This window comes from Amphibalanus amphitrite, unplaced genomic scaffold, assembly GCF_019059575.1.
Source record: "Amphibalanus amphitrite isolate SeventyFive unplaced genomic scaffold, NRLGWU_Aamphi_draft 000300F_arrow, whole genome shotgun sequence".
Classification (NCBI taxonomy): domain Eukaryota; kingdom Metazoa; phylum Arthropoda; class Thecostraca; order Balanomorpha; family Balanidae; genus Amphibalanus; species Amphibalanus amphitrite.
In genome coordinates, this window is record NW_024881795.1 from 120650 (window position 1) to 138929 (window position 18280).

General features: G+C 44.5%; 1 protein-coding gene and 1 long non-coding RNA gene across 2 annotated transcripts in view; one reads left to right on the forward strand and one right to left on the reverse strand.

The window, feature by feature from the left end:
* Positions 1–16297, forward strand: part of LOC122387857 (neuroglobin-like) — a 29377-nt gene extending 13080 nt beyond the window's left edge. Inside the window, exons 2-5 of the mRNA XM_043378437.1 lie at positions 2206–2310; positions 11966–12086; positions 14510–14608; positions 15886–16297. Of these exons, the coding sequence (XP_043234372.1) occupies positions 2206–2310; positions 11966–12086; positions 14510–14608; positions 15886–16035 (475 nt within the window). The 3' untranslated portion in view covers positions 16036–16297. The remainder of the gene's footprint in view (positions 1–2205; positions 2311–11965; positions 12087–14509; positions 14609–15885) is intronic.
* On the reverse strand, positions 1265–2275 carry LOC122387858. Its single transcript, XR_006257699.1, has 3 exons — positions 2190–2275; positions 1752–1886; positions 1265–1401 (listed from the first exon to the last, which is right to left on the reverse strand). It is a non-coding gene; the product is annotated as an uncharacterized LOC122387858 (long non-coding RNA).
* Positions 16298–18280: the final 1983 nt, after the last annotated feature.

Here is an 18280-nt window from a genome sequence, read left to right on the forward strand (position 1 = left end):
ATGCAGCGTAAAACGTTCGCAACATTCAAGTGGGATTTAGAAATGGGCTGGGGAATTCATGGGACCCTGTAGTCTGTACTGCTGTACAGTATGCTATTTTTGACCACATCGTTCTAAAGTAGAGAAGTTTGGAAACGAAATTAATTTATTATTGCTTCAGCCTCCTTTTTCAAACATTGAAATACGTTATAATTTTGTAGCTATGCTCTTCAAATCAATTCTTTTCGTTAAAAAAAAAATGAGCAAGCAATGGTGTTTCCCTTCATATTTAATTGAACTACATACACGTTTCTTCTTTCATATAGGCAATACGCATGCACTGACAGCTATACAGCACTGGCCAACACGAGCGATAAAGTGTTGTTGATAATGATTAACGAAATTTAGCACGAATGCACACCAAACTATTCACCCCGCTCGTTCGGCGTGGGAAGGCCAGTCAAATGAATCTTTCACATCATTTCACTTAATCCTGACCCCGGCCCGGGCGTGACCGGTGCGTCATTTCAGGCTCGTGGTGACATATCATTTTGAGCTGACGATGATGTGTCATCAGTGGTGGCACGTAATCAGTGATTAGCGGTGTCGGGTCCGTTGTGATGTCGTTGGTTAGTGGTAATTTGAGTTTACTGGATGTTGACTGGGGGTTGGTCCCAGCATTGTCAACGAGGACAACTGACTGAGAGTTGCCTCTGAATCTACCGTGACTTCCAGTGTGATATCTTCCGCGTGATCTCTTCCGTGAACTCTGCCGTGAACTCTGTTGTGAACTCTACCGTGATCTCTGTCGTGGCATCGTCCGTGATATTTGGTACAAATGGCATGTCTTCAGGCTAATAATTGCCCCCAGTTGTACCTGCAGCTGCCGGCAATGGACTGGGCGCTGTCTGTCTGTCTGCTGTCCGTCTGTCTTGTCCGTCTGTCTGTCTGTCCGTCCGTCCGTCCGTCCGTCCGTCCGTCCGTCCGTCCGTCCGTCCGTCCGTCCGTCCGTCCGTCCGTCCGTCCGTCCGTCCGTCCGTCCGTCCGTCCGTCCGTCCGTCCGTCTGTCCGTCTGTCCGTCTGTCCGTCTGTCCGTCTGTCTGTCTGTCTGTCTGTCTGTCTGTCCGTCTGTCTGTCTGTCTGTCTGTCTGTCTGTCTGTCTTTATCTCACAGCGAACGTTGACCTCTTATACGCTGCCGTCGCGTCGACGGGACGTCCGATGGAACTACGCCTCCCTCCCCTCCCCTCCCTTCCCCCTCCCCTTCCTTCCCCTCCCTCCCTTCTCCGGAACCCAGCCCCCAGGCCTCAATCACGGTCGGCCAGATATTTGTCAGCGCTCAGAGCAATGCTGAGCAATAGCGTCTGATGAGGCAGCCAGCCGGTATTTTGACGCAGCACCAGAGTTCTCCTTGCAATTGGCGCTGCGAACGAGTGCGAATGTGAGTTGGAGAGAGAGAGAGAGAGAGAGAGAGAGAGAGAGAGAGAGAGAGAGAGAGAGAGAGAGAGAGAGAGAGAGAGAGAGAGAGAGAGAGAGAGAGAGAGAGAGAGTGAGAGATCCCTTAAGTAACAGACTCTAGGTTAGGTTTCACATCCCTAAAACAATGCCATCAAAACGTTTATTTTGATGTTTATTAGTTACTCTCTTTAGACTGGTACAGGCATGAAATGTGCTATCACATGTGCTATGCTATTCTACAGCCAATCCCAATCCAGGAATACGCCACGCTGAGACTGAAGCTCCGAAAGCTCCAATCTGTCTCCCTAATCTCACCTGGGAATACAACCTGAAGAAGACTCCCTCGTGTCCGAACGCGGCCCCATTTCCATCGTGTTCGTGATTACATCCGATCCGACCGGAAGTCAGCTATTTCCGCTGGATCGCTTATGCTGGACAGACACTGGCTACCTAGATGGTGCGAATGAATACGACATTATTATGAAGGATAATTTATAAAATGATGACGTTTTCTCACTGCATGAGATCTCTCACTGGTTTTAATAGCTCTCTCATTAACTCTCACAACTCTCATTAGAATTAGATCTATCAATAGCTCACACTATAGTACGCCCACCAGTTATCACTGTAATCGCACAAATTATCACCTCTCTCACTAGATCTGCCATTGGCCATCGTGATAGCTTTCGATACTTCTTTCACTGGTTCTTACAGTTTCTCACTCGATCTATCACAGTTTCTCACAGTTCTTACCTTTGTCTTCCCACAGACTGTTCGACGAGAATCCAAACATGAAGGACGTCTTTGAGGCCTTTCGCCAGATCGAGATGGAAGACGTCAAGGCATCGCAGGAGCTGAAACAGCACGCTGCAAGGTAAGAGGTGGCGGAAACGAGAACGGGACGTGACACGTAATGTGATACAAGTGTCATGACATGTGTCACGGAATTTCTCACATTTGTCAAGTCATGTGTGTTACGACATATGTCACACTTTGTTCGTTGTAGGTCATTGACATTTTACATTATTGCACCAAAAATTTGTCCAAGATCGCGCCGCGTGTTATAATTATTTCGCTCTTTCAGTGAGAATTGTGTAGCGCAGACAAATAAGGAGTACCTAAATCTTTTTTGAATAATGTAACAGAAATTCAAGGGCTAGAAAACAAAATAAAAATGACGAATAACCAGCACAAATATTTAAAATAATATAGTAATGCCTTGAGAATAAAAATTGCAATGCGAACAAGAGTGTGTTACGCTTAATTTTCGCTTGCAATTTGTTATGTTACGACGATGCAAAAATAATGTAATTTACACAAAACTTTTCTCGTCTCCCAAACGACGGATTGAAACATCTATGGAACGCAACGACTTCAACAGTATTCTATTTAAAAGCAATATTTTAGCCATATGATTTATTCACAACCTCACGCAGACTGCTGCAAGGCACACGCTGTCAGTCAGCTGGCACGGTGCCAATACCCTCGGGCGTTTCTGCTCGCGCGGCCTTGACCGGCGTCTGCCGCGGGCGACCGTTGTCTTGGCAACCTTGCATCAGTTTTGACTGGGCGGCAGGCATGCCTCATCCTTGCCGACCGTGGGGGGGGGGGGGGGGGCTGGGTGGGGCGGATAGGGGAGGGCTGGGGATTAGGGCTCCTGCCAAAAGACACGGGATCTGGCCGGAAGCACGATGTCAGGGCAGAGGAGAGGAGGAAGGCAGAGAACAGGAGATGGCGTGATTTAGTCGGGATGGCGAGACACTCTTATTAGCATTTATGAAAGAGGCGATTTACAATGCATATTAGCTGTACAACAAAAGACGCAGGTCTTGGGAGAAAAGGAAAACTGTTTTGGTTAGCCTTGTTTATAGTGTAGCGTAGCTTACAGTAGCGCTATTAAGATAATTCATAAATTCTGACACATAAATTCAGACGCACCACACTTCGGACATAGCACGTATAAAGCTAGCTTTGGATACCTAATTGACCGAGCTTTGCACGTTGAATATAAAATACAAAAATTGTGGATATTTCATCAATTCGCAGGGAACAATCACCAATCCACATGTTACGAATCACGTGCCACATAACTATTAGCATAAATATCCTACTGACATAAACTCGCAACATTTATGTCAACATAACTATTTAATTGCTCAGTATGGTCGCAATCCACTCGAGTCAAGCCAGTGCAGCTGCGGCTATATTTCATCTACAAAGAACAAATTAAAGCCTGCATGTGACAAATGTCACTGACCTGCTTCCACTGTTGCTGATGCAACATTTGCCTCTGGCAACCCCATCACATGCTATGAAGCAGTGTGTGCCCACTGAATGCATTGTGTGCAATATTTGCAGTCGGGAAAAATGTGAACCAATGCACGACAGAAGCCGGCCATGGATTTCAGTACGGCTGGGTAGTTAACATATTGATTTTCCCAGGAAATTCCACGGAAGGAATGCAAACAATTGGACTTTTGAGGGAGGTAGGTATAGACGTTAGCCGCACAGAGTTTAGGTTTTATTTAGGCAGAGTTAAGGCACAGAGTTTTATTAGAGTCCATTTCGCTTATTTATGCATTTGCACGGCGCGTAACAAACACAAGTTGTATAGTTCAAAGTACCAAGAGTGTAATGACGAACTTCATTTGTGCACTTAGATAAACTCTTTTTGTCGCTGATAAGTCTGTATAACCATGTTGTCACTTCTGCGACACTGTCCAATCTCTTGTAAAGAGTTCCGTATAATCAAAAGCCTATGCATTTTTCCTTCATGGCAATATGTTTCAGTCATCCATCACGTTTTTACAATGCCATCTCAGGAGAAATAAGGAAATATATTTACGTCTTGAAAATAACTCAAGCGACATATTGCATGATGAAATAGCATGCAATGCCAACGACACTAAAGAAAAATGCATGATTAGGGTGATCTATGCTCAATCTTTACTCCTTCAGGCGTATTGAACACAAAGTGGTATCGATTAGACAAAACTTGACTGGAAGGAGATGCTTAGAAACAAATCAAATGCATCTGGTCATTTCCCAAGAAAAGCCATATATCGTTCCTAGCACACGAAAGCTAATGGCATGGCTGAACGCAACTTCGCACATGACTTTCGTTTCAACCGATACTCCGTTCGGATAAATCACGAAGTAGGTATCTTACCTACCGATGTGCTGACGCGCTAACTGTCAGTGCAATTCAACGCCAGCGGCTTCGGGAAATTATCTCCCGATTGAAACTGAGGTGAGGCCTTCGGCCGGTGCAACTCCACGCCTCGTTTCAAGCCACATTTGAAACGGTGAAGGCAATTGGACTACGAACCTCTGCAGTTGATTTGGCAATCTCTAGAACTGAAATAGCGATTGGGTCTGGAGCGGTGTCTGGTCGCTAGGGACCGATCGGGATCGCAACGGGTTCTTTCAGTTATTGTGGGGCATCACTGAAGCCTGCCAGTGGTCAATGTGAAACGCTGAAATGTTTTGTATCGTGAGGTCCAATGAATAAATGCATTTTGCCGTCTTCTTTAGTCTTGGCGCATTCAAAATGAAAATAGCGTCATAACAGAAATAGAAAATATGCTGCGTAGCACTTCATCAGCTGTGTCACATTGGGTTGTTTATTATACCTTACTTTATCTCAACAAGCGTGCCCAAAAGATGCCTCCTTTTCACCAAATTGCCTTCCTAAATCCCGAGCAGAAGCCACAATCAAATACGCTTCCACGATACACACGGCGCAATCATGTTCGAGAACAGCGAATATCGACAAATTCTGTGCTCAAAGTTGCACGATGTTTTGATCCGTCAAATGATCGGCCAGGGTTTTAGCTGTCGTAAAAATCATTATCAACATCAGCTAACAGCTGCATAACTTGCACACAAAGGCGCCAAAAGGCTTGTATTATTAGTCCACGGTCTACACTAAGCCATCGCTTCTGAACTACAAGCTGAGCTAACATGACCCAGAACAGAACTGGACGCTTTGTCTGGTGGCTGGGGCGACCGTTTTCTTATTGGCACGGTCAATATTCACTTCGAACTGAAGCTATGAAAGAGTGAACGGAAAACAAACGTTCTTTATTTATTCCATTTGTTAGGGATATTGTCGGAGTTGATGGCTGAGTGATTTATTATTCAATTCGATAATGGATGTTTGATTGATTTAAATTGTGTCTCATGTAATGGCTTTCTTCTTTCCAAAAAGCATACGAACTTCTTATTAGGCTTCCTGTCTCAAGAACTCTTGACTTTTTATCATCTGATCATTTAAAGTTGATAAACTATACGGAGATTTTATCTCAACTCGTTTATAACATCTCGCTGCTGTCGATCAAAGAAATGTTTAGAACACAAACAATAGAAGCATGGGCCCATTGACGGCCGAACATTGCCGGCTACGTTCGACCGCACACGACTGCACTATTTATGAGACAGAGCGAAAAGTGCCAGCTGCGGAGTCTAATTTCAATGCAGAATTGTGGTGGGTCGGTTACCAGACCGTCGTCAGGCGGTGTTGCTAGGCAGTTACCAGATGCTCGTAAAATATCAGAAAACAGCCTAACGGATGTGATTTTTAAGCTTGACCTCAGTTCAATTAGAGGAGAAGTAACGCATTTGTCTATTTCTTTTTTACCGGTGTATTCGGAGTTCATTGCAGGCTTGAAATACAATACGGTTGTAATTAGGATCTAATTAGTGAGTTCAAGTTTCACAGAGTTGTATGTGCATTCGTAAGTCGTTTTATGCTTTGCAGCTTGCCAGGTAATTAACATTGTGCTCATTCATTCTGATTGTTTTCAACAGTCTCCGTGAACAGTTGATTAATACTTTGGTAGTTACCGAAAGTCTCCATGACAAAAAGATAATGAATTGTGCACGTTGTCCTTAGTTGAGGCCACCACGGCAACGACCAACGTATGACAACAAGCAACAAAACCGTCCGTTCAATTCAATATAAAACAATCGTATAGCCTGCACGACAAAACAAAACTGATGTATTCTGCGTCCACGATAACAAGTCACCAATAAATGCCCAAACAATGGAGCAAAGTCTTTCACGCAACTTTAGTATAGATTCCAGCTTGGTCGGATATCACTAACAACCCTCAAACTATGACCCGCTGTTTCTGAGCAATATCCGTGCAACATGATCTGCCGGTTGCTGTGCAATTTCGGTCGCCGCGGCCTCCGTTCCTGGAAACGACGACATTTCGTCCGCTTTCCACAATGGCGAAGGTCAAGATAGTCGCATGGGGCTATCTTCGTCACCCATACGTCGCCATAGTCTGCCCAGAAAGCATTGTAAACGGAGAATGGCACTGACAGAATACCACAAGATAAACGGCAGACGTGAATGACGACTACTTGGGCCCCATGACTTACTGAAATATGGTCAGATTTGAAGCATAAGTTCTCGGTAAAGCGGCACAGTAGCGCCTGAGATCAGTATAGAGGCAAAATTGAGATAACTTATGTCAGGATATCTTTCGCTGAGGAATTAGGAAACGCGAGGGATGATTACAGAGACATTATGTTATTATGGAGACAGTGCACAAAGGAATGAAGGAAATTGAGTTAAGATAGCACTAGCAGACTCGTCCTTTTTGGGTTAGACAGCGCTACGGGTCAATAGGATCTCATTTAAAGCTTTTATACAAATATTCGGGTTTCTTTCATCTGATGACAGGAGAACGGCTTCACTTGAAATGCATTGCCTACAACACTGATATCTCGCTTTGGGATCGATTCAAAGCTGTAATCTAAAAGTACGCAGTGGTTTTATGGGAATAAATTTACTAAATACCAACGACAAGATCACTTTCACTCACAAACACACTACCCAGCGCGATAAAAGTCAAGTCAGCAGCAGACCAGGTGATCTTTAAAAATGAATGAAGGCGATCGATTGTCGGGAAGCCGATGGCGAAAGCCGGTCTGGATTTGTATTGGATCAGCCGGTCTGTCGTAGACAAAGCTGACCTTTGGTAGACGCCAGTCTGCTGAGAGAGCCCATTCGGGACTCGGCACAAGCAATGATCACGATGCCTTCAATTTCAACGCGGCTGATCGGAAATAAGCATCGCTCCCGCGTGCTGTATAATCTATTGAGATTCTAACCCATGAGCAGATTCATCTAGGGATAGCGATTCCCTGATTGGAAATCGGACGAATTGACGTCATGCCATGTAGCCCTAAGGAGGTGTACAATTGTGAGCAATGATTATAAATAGATGATTACCCGTTAAACCGCTTGAAACTGTTGTTTTCATAGTTGACACTGATCAAATGAAGGTACGTGGGGCCGTGGGCACATGAACATTGAACTACGAATACTTTCAACATACCTATGAGTTATATTTAGTTTCGTTGCAATGTTTATCTTATTCACAGTAGCGGCGGAACATCCTCAATTATTAAGGGGGGGGGGGGCACTGCCGACTTTTGGTCCCATTCTTTCCATGCAACGCCCATAGGGCTAATGTTAAAATGCCCAAATCAAAGGGGGGCACGGTGCCCCGGTGCCCTCCCCGTTCCGCCGCCTATGCTTATTCACACTGGTCATATAATGTCAGCGTAGGCTACCAACACATTTTTAGCCGGCCTCGGGATCGTGCTGCGCTATTGCAGTGACTAACTCAGCAGCACCACAGCTGGTCTGGTTGGCTGACACGCTCACTTGTAAACTGGGAGAAAAAGCAATGCTGCTACGAATAAACTGATAGCTATAGTTCGTTTTTTTTTTTCAAAAGGACGCTGGCTCAAAGTGCAATATCGAAGCTCTCACGTGAGTTTTGGCAGCTTCAGTGTCTGGCCAAGAATTTCTTACCGAAAAAATGATCGATTTCAAATTGTGCACGGTAAGTAGCTGGAAATTGTTTCTTAAAAATGAACATGCATAATGACGTCACTGGTGGCAGCAGGCACCCAATTAATGTCCGTGCAATGGGACAAGTGTCAACGAATTTGGGTGAAACTTAGTTTTTCACTGTTGCCGAGCATAATCGAGTAAGCGGTTCCGTCCATGATAGTTATACGTTACATTGCAATACGTGTTCGACAGCATGACGTCACCACTGTTCCCATATCTGGTTCCAAAACGCACATATGGAAGTTATCGGGAAGAAATCACATGTTAAAATTAGTCGACATTCGATTTTCTCAGGTTCAGTTTTTGCTCGTTTTGGCGGCTAGAACACGTGCTTGTTCGAAAAACATACTTGGAGCCAGCGTCCTTTTGAAAAAAAAAACGAACTATAGTAGCTGCTTACCTGCATAGTTTTACCCTCCACAGCGAGTGCAAAACGCAGCTGCCACTTGGCAGGAACATAATGCGATGCTAGCGAAACGTATTGTTCCCGATTAGGCCTGACGTAATACGTGCAGTTAAAACTCATAACTAGGTGTTGCATTGCATTGATTTGTTTTGTTTTACGCTGCCTTCCAACGCCCATCAGCAGCACGTCCATGAAAACGACGTCTAATAAATGGGAATAAATGATGGAGCCGAAAATAAGTGATCTCTTTTCCCTTGTGCGCCTTCTACCGAAATTTATAGGCGCCACGTGAGGTGGATTGAATGCCTACCACGCGCATTGGAATGCTTTTATCAGTGCCTTCCCCTCTCACTGGATTCATCGCACGCGTGCAGCGAAGCGCAGGCATTTCTTTCGTCGAAATTGGGCTGCAGAAAACATGATCGCCAACGATATGTTAGCCTTTGAACGCTCCGTTTAACTAATGCAATCCATCGTTCCTATGATTTAGCACCCCTCCTTTCGTAAATTTAAACCGGTCTATCTTTGATGGTTCACATGTTTTCAGTATTTTCGCTCCATCACCCATCTGGTCTTTGATAGCTCAAAGTCGGGCCTTTGTTCAAGACACATATGACTTTTCATCAATAGTTTCTAGAGCAGCACTCATACGTCACCTTGGGCATGTCTCGTTATTCGTTGCTCACACGCACACAGACACCTACCCACAGCCTATGGTGACGTCACTCATCACGTGGCTTTTCTCCCAGGGTATCGGTAACACGCGGAGTCCTCACAGCTGCTCCGCCATCGATCTTACGCCTTACGCTCCATGTGTTCTGTCGGAACACCGGTAGATGTATGATGTTAGTCGTCGTGGCGCAGTGCCGGCTTTTCATCATAGTCGTTCCACATATCGTACTTCCCGCCGTGAGAGTAATTAGCAATACAACGATGGAGGTAATGCATGGGGACGGGGAGAGACTTGGGGAAAATGTACGATTGTACAGACATCTATAATGGATGATGATTTGTCCTTCTTCCCCAGCTATAGCCTTGTGCTAGCGGGGGTGCTAAGTTTTTGAAAAATATGATGGTTTGTATAAAACGTGTGACGTTTGTATGGCGTATGTACATATATTGCGAACTGATCAGACCAATGATTAACAACGATACAAATAACACGCTTAATCCAGCTTCCGATGAATGTTTTGGGGTACGGCATGAATGCTGTACTTGTAATTATTCATTGGCTATCAGGGAAAATGGTTCGATTTGAAATGCAAATCTAATCAAACCTAAACAGGGCGGAGTGGTCCAGTATTGCAATCTTGTGTGTAGCACGATTCCAAGCATGTCCAATAGAAATGTGTCTTGAATAAGTTTTTAGGGTTGATTTTTGTGACTTGATAATTTCGAGACGAAAGAAAAACATTTGATGAAGGAAAAGTGTTTCTGAGGTGTTCAGAATTTCAGCCATCATCACTTTGTTTAGTAAATTATAGACAGATATAATTTCAGCATTTTGTATTTACATGGAACCAATTCTTTTGAAACAGCACATGCGTAATAAAAAATATGCTACTGTACAGTGAGGTTGATAAATTAGTAAGTACACGATGACGAATATACAGAGTTTCAACAAACGCATTTTCATACATAATTTGATGTTGAAATTTTGAATATTCTTACTTAGCTCCTAAAACATATTTCTCAATAAAATAATCACATAAGCGCGTCATGTAGTGAAATGTAGCGTTAATCGCGCTGCCGGAATCTGATCAAGCTGGAACGATTTTCGGCATCCTCTTCTGAGAACTTCGCTGTTCCGCTAGCTCGCGATTAAAGTTCCGAACATGACACTTCTATTTCGTGCTGGAGACCAACTTGGCCAACATAATGCCCATAGTTTGCACTCGATTGGCGCTCATGTCAGTGGTTATTCACCAGGGCTGAAATATGGGCCTCTGCTACAGTCAGCTGGTGCCCAATTGATAAATAATGCTCCGGATGGACAATAAACTTTTTGCATGAAAGCTTCCTCATGAGCTGAATACAATATACCTTGGAGACACGTGTGTGAAATAGATGTCTAAATTTTGTTAACTAACAAGTGATATGCTAGAAGCGTTTGCATCGCCTTAAACAATATACGAGATCGGTGACGTCTCGCTATCTGAATCCTTCATCGAGCAGAATTCACCCTTCGGCCTTCACCGAGCACCAGTCACGGCAATAGCGGAACCGTTTACACTCATGGTCAAGCGCTGTTCGGGTCCTAATCCATATTGCAGATGCACGTACTTTTGAGTTATTTATTAGCGAGTTTCAATTCATTTAACTGCTGTAGCTTTTTCTCCATCATGTCAGCAATTGTAATTTGTGCCATTCAGGTTGTGACGCTAATCTGTTGACGTCATCGGCTCATAACGGCATCGCCCTTTGAAGTACCCATATCATTCAAGTCTTTGGACTAGATTTAAGTAAAAACGGACGTTCTAGACTAGCGTTGTAGTGACGTTCAAGTGAAAGGAGAGGCAGAAGGCTTTCAGGCGGAGCCTTTGATGATATGTTTTATTACAATATGTGCACTTACGGATGAAAAGACATTGCACTCAATGCTCATTCGCTCAATATGCTTTGAGATTCAGAGATCGGAAGAAGACATTATCATCAGTTGCATTGTGGCAAAACATGCATTCTTTCGACATATATTCGCAGTGCAAGATGTATTTTAGCTTTTCACAAGCTTCTTAGCCAGAACCTTTGGCTTTGCAGCAACTGAGAGTCAAATACTTATCGCAAATCGCTGCCAGGGTACTTATTGCTTTCCAAGGACGTATGAAGTCAGTAAGATCAAATATTGCGATTTTACCAATCACCTGCATCTATCGTCTGAACTTCCCTGATAAATCAACAATATTCACCTTATGTAGACGAGAATTCAAGCCATCCCAGTCTCAATAATGGATATTGCAAAATACGTAATATTGCTTACTAATACTGATTGCAGCAGTTGCAATGCTTCGGTAACATGAACGATGCACTGAAATGTAGCATCCATGTTTTCAAGTCATTGACATTTTTCATTCGCAGACACTGCCATTCCGTAATCAATTCGAGGAAACAGTTGGATGTTTGTTTTAGGTAATGACATGAAATTCAGCCAGTGCTACGGTCTAATAAGCTATGAGAATCAATCAGGAGTTTTTAGGGACTAACAACGACTCATTCTACAAAACTAACGCGCACCTATCTTTATTTTTGCAGGGTAATGGGCTTCGTCAACAAGGTCATACTGAGGCTCGATTCCGAAGAAAAATACGGCCCCCTAATGACGGACTTGGGATGCCGACATCTTAGCTACGGAGCAAAACCACAGTACATTGATGTAAGTTCTCGACAAAATATTCGGAGCTGGAGACATATAATGTTCAACAAATGCTTATGTGGCTGTTCCGACTAAAAGGGCAGGCACACAAAGCGCCGGCTTTTGCCAAGAGAAGCTAATTCTTTTACCATGGTTGCGATGATAATGTCTAATAGTGTGCAAGTGGACAGAAGTTAATAGACAGCTTGCTGTCGTTTAGAGTTGGCTTCATCTTGTTCCCCACTCCCCAATGATACGTGCAGTTAGTTCAGTTAGATATGAATGACAAGATCTATGAGTGACCTTCTAATAAGTGATTGATAAAGTATGCGGTAAATGCAATATTGCGACCATAAACGCGCCATCCCTCGCCGTCTCCCGCCTTCATATGAATACCAGCAGTCAGGACTTTTCCAATATACTGTTCAATCACAGCTGGACATTTCAAAGTTTCTTCGCCTCCGGGCAAGCAACTACGACACATGTTCGCATTGGGCTCGCAGTGCCAATATTACTGCGTAGTAATGAAATCATCAGTTGACAAAGCTACGAGGCAATTTAGATGAGGAAACTAAATGAGTGATACATAATCAAAAGTCCAACCAGATTCAAACACACACAGGTTAAGAATTATGATCCAAAAGTGGGCTGAAATTCTGAGAATTTATAGCAAACACGTAAGCATGAAAATGCGACGCACATTGAATGTAAATTAGTGCCTCTTCAAATGTGAACCAGTTTACATTTGCTGCCAAAAAAAAAAAAGATGTGGTAGTCCAGAATACATACAAAATGGCGAATCAATGCGAGCGATACGCGCTCTCAGCTGTTGTGTCTGACAGCGATCGCCGCGGCAGTGAGACCGATCAAACGCACGACCCGGTTCCTTTATTTTTGAAACCCACCGTGTGACTACCGTACCGTGCTAAAAGCAAGGATATTCTGAATGTGTCGTTTTTGTCATTGTCGTAGAGTGTTTGTCAATGCCAAAAAGTACCCAGAAGAAGGAAGTAGGTATTGGTGGGTTATTTTTCCAGTGCTAGCAATTTTCGCCCACTTAACTCTAATAATCTTCGGCGTTTTGTTCGGCTTTGAACCAATTTCCCACTGATGGTGTTATGCGCTGAGGTGCATTTCGCCAGTTGTTTTTCGACATGCTCAATTTCAGTTCGATTTCTTCGTCAGTAACAACGGACATCAAGCTCAACTCCCTGACCTAGACCAAAAACAACGAAATCAATATTCTCAATTGGTTTGTTTCTCGCCCTTCAGCGGCTTCGTTTCCGCCCTGTTCCAACCATCAACTGCTCACTCACCCGGCACAAAAAGTCACGAAACTGATTTCTGTCTGGTCTAGGCGTTCTGCCAAATGGAGCGAGCGATCGTTAGACCTTGGGACGGTGAGCAAAACACAGTGACATGGTCTCGCCACCGTTGGGTCATTAGCATCTGGCCCGATGCCATCATTGGGGGTTCATTTGGCGGGTCAAACGATCGCGGGATGGCTGGTGATCTGGGATAGAGCGATGGTTTCACGGCGGAATAGTTTAACATCATAACTATTCCGCTATGAATAAAACAGTGTGGAATAGTTTGAATTTATATTTGCTCGCAGCTGTCAATGCGATGTCCAACACGGGGACCGCTGGGCCTCCGAACTCCCGCCGGCCGGCTGGGGGAGGGGGAACTAGTTCCCCTCCTTTACTTCTCCGACGATATCGTCGCAACGCGAAGAGATATAGAAGTAAAACTTTGCACGCGTATTTCTAGCTATCCGAACTTGTGTCCGAATTTGGCGTCGATCCCATTTGATTTAACGCCACAGTGACGTCAGAAGTCCTATTATAAATTTGCGTGTCTTAGTTTATCGCGAAATATTCGATATATGGGACCGAATATAAAGGATCAACCACTGGTCAGGAACTAGTTATCAGTGTACTTAGATGTGTCAGGCTGACACCAGATGCTGTTTAGTTCATTTACCATTGAATTGCATGCTATTCCACATGTCTCGACCAGATAACGGGCTTGCTCTATAACCCACCTCCTTGTCTGATACGACAGTACCAGTCCCCCCCCCCCTTCCCTTCCCATTCTTGGCTAATGACCCATTGCAACTACTCTTCGCTTTTGTCTGATGGCCACTCCCTCCGAGTCTTACCGGCCAGAACACTTACACCTTCCTTTTGTGTGTTACGGATTAGCACACTTACGTCCTCCTTCCGTGTCTTACGAGCCAGAACACTTACACCCTCCTTCGATGTGTTACGGATCAGAACACTTACCTCCGTGTCTTACGAACCAAAAAGTTACGCCCTCCTTTTGCGTCTTACGGCCCGGGTCAGTACGTTTACGCCCCTCTCCGTGTCTTACGGGCCAGAAAAGTTACGTCGTCCCTCAGTGTCTTACGGACCGACACTTATCGATCCCCCGTCTCTCTCCAGCTGATGGGCCAACAATTCATCATGGTGATTCGTCCTAGCCTTGTGGAGGCGGAACAGTGGAGTGATGGCGCCGAGATGGCCTGGAGAAAACTATTCCAGGTAAGAAAGGAATAGATGGCCTGGAGGAAACTTTCAGGCAGGACCAGCAGAGATTTCCAGGATAAAAATATTTCAGGCAGGACCAACATACGTTGGATGAAGCCAGGACAGTGATGAAATTATTCACGTAAGACTGAAATAGATGGCCTGGAGCAGCTCTCTCGGGTAGGACCAACAGAGATGACCAGAAGAAAACACCACGTAGGACCGGCATACATACCCTGAATAGGTGGAAGCTGCAGTGACATGTTTCAAACGTTTACCACCCAGCGGGCATGTTCCGTGCACGGTAACAGCTGTAACGCATCTCACAGTCGGGTCAGGCTTACGACCGAGGGACTCATTTGTTTACGACTGATCATTCTTTGACTTGACCGTTGGATGGCCGCCAAGTAGCATCAAGGTCGGCATTGTTTGTTTTTCGGGCGCCATTGTTTGTTTTCGATGTTGAACGCTTGGTGATCTACCTGTTGATCGTGCTGTTTCTTGGCAGTGTTTGTTGAATCTTCTCCCTTTGTATAATCATGCTATTAGCGGCAGGTACCTATTTTACGTTCCATTCATGATAAGCTTTTGTTAAACCTTGCCGGCTAAGGGGCCGATTTTTTTAGCTCATTTTAGACTTATTGTTAAAGATACATGTGTATAATGGCCATTGCAGCGTACATTTAACCTCTCATGAAATATTAAAAAGCCGCAAATCATAGACAATCGTCTCACCTTCAAAGAGTTCAGGAAAGTTGGTCGTCAAATCCCGGAACCAACTTTGACAGACCGTTCGTTTGGGTGTGAGCAAATACTCACAACTTGGACCAAATCACCCAGCTTTCACAGCTCGTCAGAAAACTCACAGGCTTCGACAAAGCAATCAGGACTGCAAATGCGTCTTTTTGCCAGCCTTCTCTTAGCAATCGAGTACATGTATTGCAGTCCCTTAGTAAAAAAGCATTTTATAATTATCTAAACATATTCATGGATATGCATGGCAAATGGGCTAAACTCATTACGATTAGTATGAGGCTTATATTGAAATGAACTGTTCTTGACACTATAATCAACCAATTGTATTAGCTCGTTGTGGCCATTTATCCACCTGTCTTTAGACTCTCACATTCATTAACATTCAACAGCGTCTGTCGGTTATTAAATATTGTGAGTTGTGACCACACATGAACATATGTCATCGTTTCACCCTGTCCCCCTAAAACTTCCCTTCAGTTAAGCTGAGGCTTGTTCAGAAGGCTATACTTACCCTTTTCCGTGTCTTCCTTCTTCAGGTGATCAGCCACAGTATGAAGCAGGGTCTGCGGGACAGCCAGGCGGCTGAAGCGGAAACCTCACCCAAACGCAGCATTCGACTGCCTTCCCTCAAACGGAAATCGGTGGCGCCTCCCAAAAACTGTCCCGCGCATACGATTGAATACTGAATGTGCCATGTCAGTGTGCTGTGCTGATGCGGATATTTCAGTACTGTGCTGATGCGGACATGCCAATGTCGTGTGCTGATAAGGATAGGTCGGTACTGGACTGGTGTAAAAATATCAGTACCTATAGCCCTACATACTGAGCTGATGCAAGGTCAGTCCCTTGCTGAATGACGTAATTATAAGACTCTGAGAAACTGTTGGGGATTTGCCACTGGCAATCGGGCACTGAGTAATGAGCATTGAGAATAAAGCGCTTGTTTGTGAATTGTGAGACTCAGGCAGGTACTGATAAGTCACTTTAGGACGAGTTTTTTACTATTTGGTGCATATTTCGTCCAATCAGGCCGGCTTAGGTTCAAATAGATTTCTAGTTGTTTTTTGAGTAGTTTTACTTCCCGCAGACAAAAAGTAGGTTATGTTTCGTATCTGTATCTGAACAAAATAAGATAAAAAAAGCCAGGTAAAAATCCACACATCCTTCCAATTAACTTCTTCGGCAAATAACCTAATCTGACCTGATTTGGCCTTATTTGTACCGAGTTGAGCAGATAGGATGTCTCAAAAATGGCTTTATCGAGTGCTTAGTGCACAGAATCAAGAATCATGACGTTTGGTCGGATACCGGGTATTAACGGTTTAGTTGTGGGCACTCTAACGGTATAGTTGTGGGCATCTATTTGGGTAACGAGGCTGGTGCACAACTATTCGCCCCACGCCCACTCAACTGTTCATACTCAGGTCACGAGCAGCAGTAAGTTCCTCACCAAAGTCGAAACCTGACGTGGCCCTGAACGTAAAACTAGTGGTCACAACAGGTTGGCAGTGAAAAAGGAACACCCAACAGTTAAAACGAGTCGGGTCACAACAGGCTGGCAGCGAAAACATGGTGTAGCTCCGTGACAAGTCATCAACTTAGAGCCACAACAGTGCTCCAGGGGAAGCAACACGTCCTTCGTAAGCTGAGCCACTGTATCGTAATCCAGCTCACGTAAATGCCGCCGAAAAAAATCGCGAAAGTCGCGGCGAAAACTGGGACCATTCGCTGCGGAAAGATAAGTCTGCCGTCCGCTGGGGTCAGTGGGAAAGGGAAAATAACAGTTGGAATGACCCACGTGACTTGACTGGATGAGAACCTACGCCGCGAGTAATGAGTTTGTAGCCGCGGTGAAATTTTAGAACTGCGAGGGTGATATGCTGCATTGCCAGCGTGCGTAAAGAAGTGGATACATGCGGTGTCCGACGCGTAGATATTTGTTTATTTGAAATAGCCATGTGAGTAGATTTTAAGTGCAGGTCGACAGTGTATGTGAGTGAATGACACGCTGAAGCGGATGATTGAGGTGTCGGATGTTGTACATTCGAAGATTCTGATTGTCTTGTGAATTGTTCGGCATATGGGCATATTATCCGCTGATTTTTTTTCAATCAAGGTTTGTTTAATTTTTCGTACGTAATGACGACTATCGACCAATCTGATATGTCGAAGGTGAAGAAGGACCCCGTTTTGCAACCATCTTCACGTCCCTGTCACGCTCGGCTCCAGTGGTTAACATACAATCCAAAATGCACAGTTTTTAGCCTCTGTAAGGGCTCCGGAAATGACGAGTTCACTGCTCATGTCTCTGAACACGAATAACGATCACTGTACCGTCGCGGCTGCTACTGCTGTTATTGCTGTTTTTGCCGCAGCGTGTTAAAAAAATAACGTGACACTTTCGGCCACGGACATGTGCCTGAGGGCAAAACGAAAACACGATAGCATGTACAGGGTGTCCCATAAGTTCGTTCTCACCTTATAATTGCGTGTAAAACAGAGTACATTGCGTTTTGATATTTTTATAATCCCTCAATGTGCTCCCCATTTCATAGGCAAACACATGAATACATGCTGCGACATGCCAACCGGCATGTTTGGCAGCGTAGCAGGCTTGAAGTTAGCCCAGACTGACTTGGCATGGGCCGTGAGCTCCTCAATGCTGGAACACCGCTTCGCTTCGACGAGCCTCGATTTCAATATTCCCAACACATTTTTATGAAATTTGGATCCGATGAGTTGCCTGGGATGTGATCTTGCCACAGACGCCTATCACAGTCTCCTGGCACTGCTTCTAAGCTTTGCTTGACCTGTGCACTGATGCACTGTCTTGCTTGAAGATGGGCCTACGACCTCCCGGATGCCATTTTCTCCTAAAAAAATGTGGTCATACTTGCGGTTCGAGTTAAGCTAGAAAGCTGAAACTCCTCC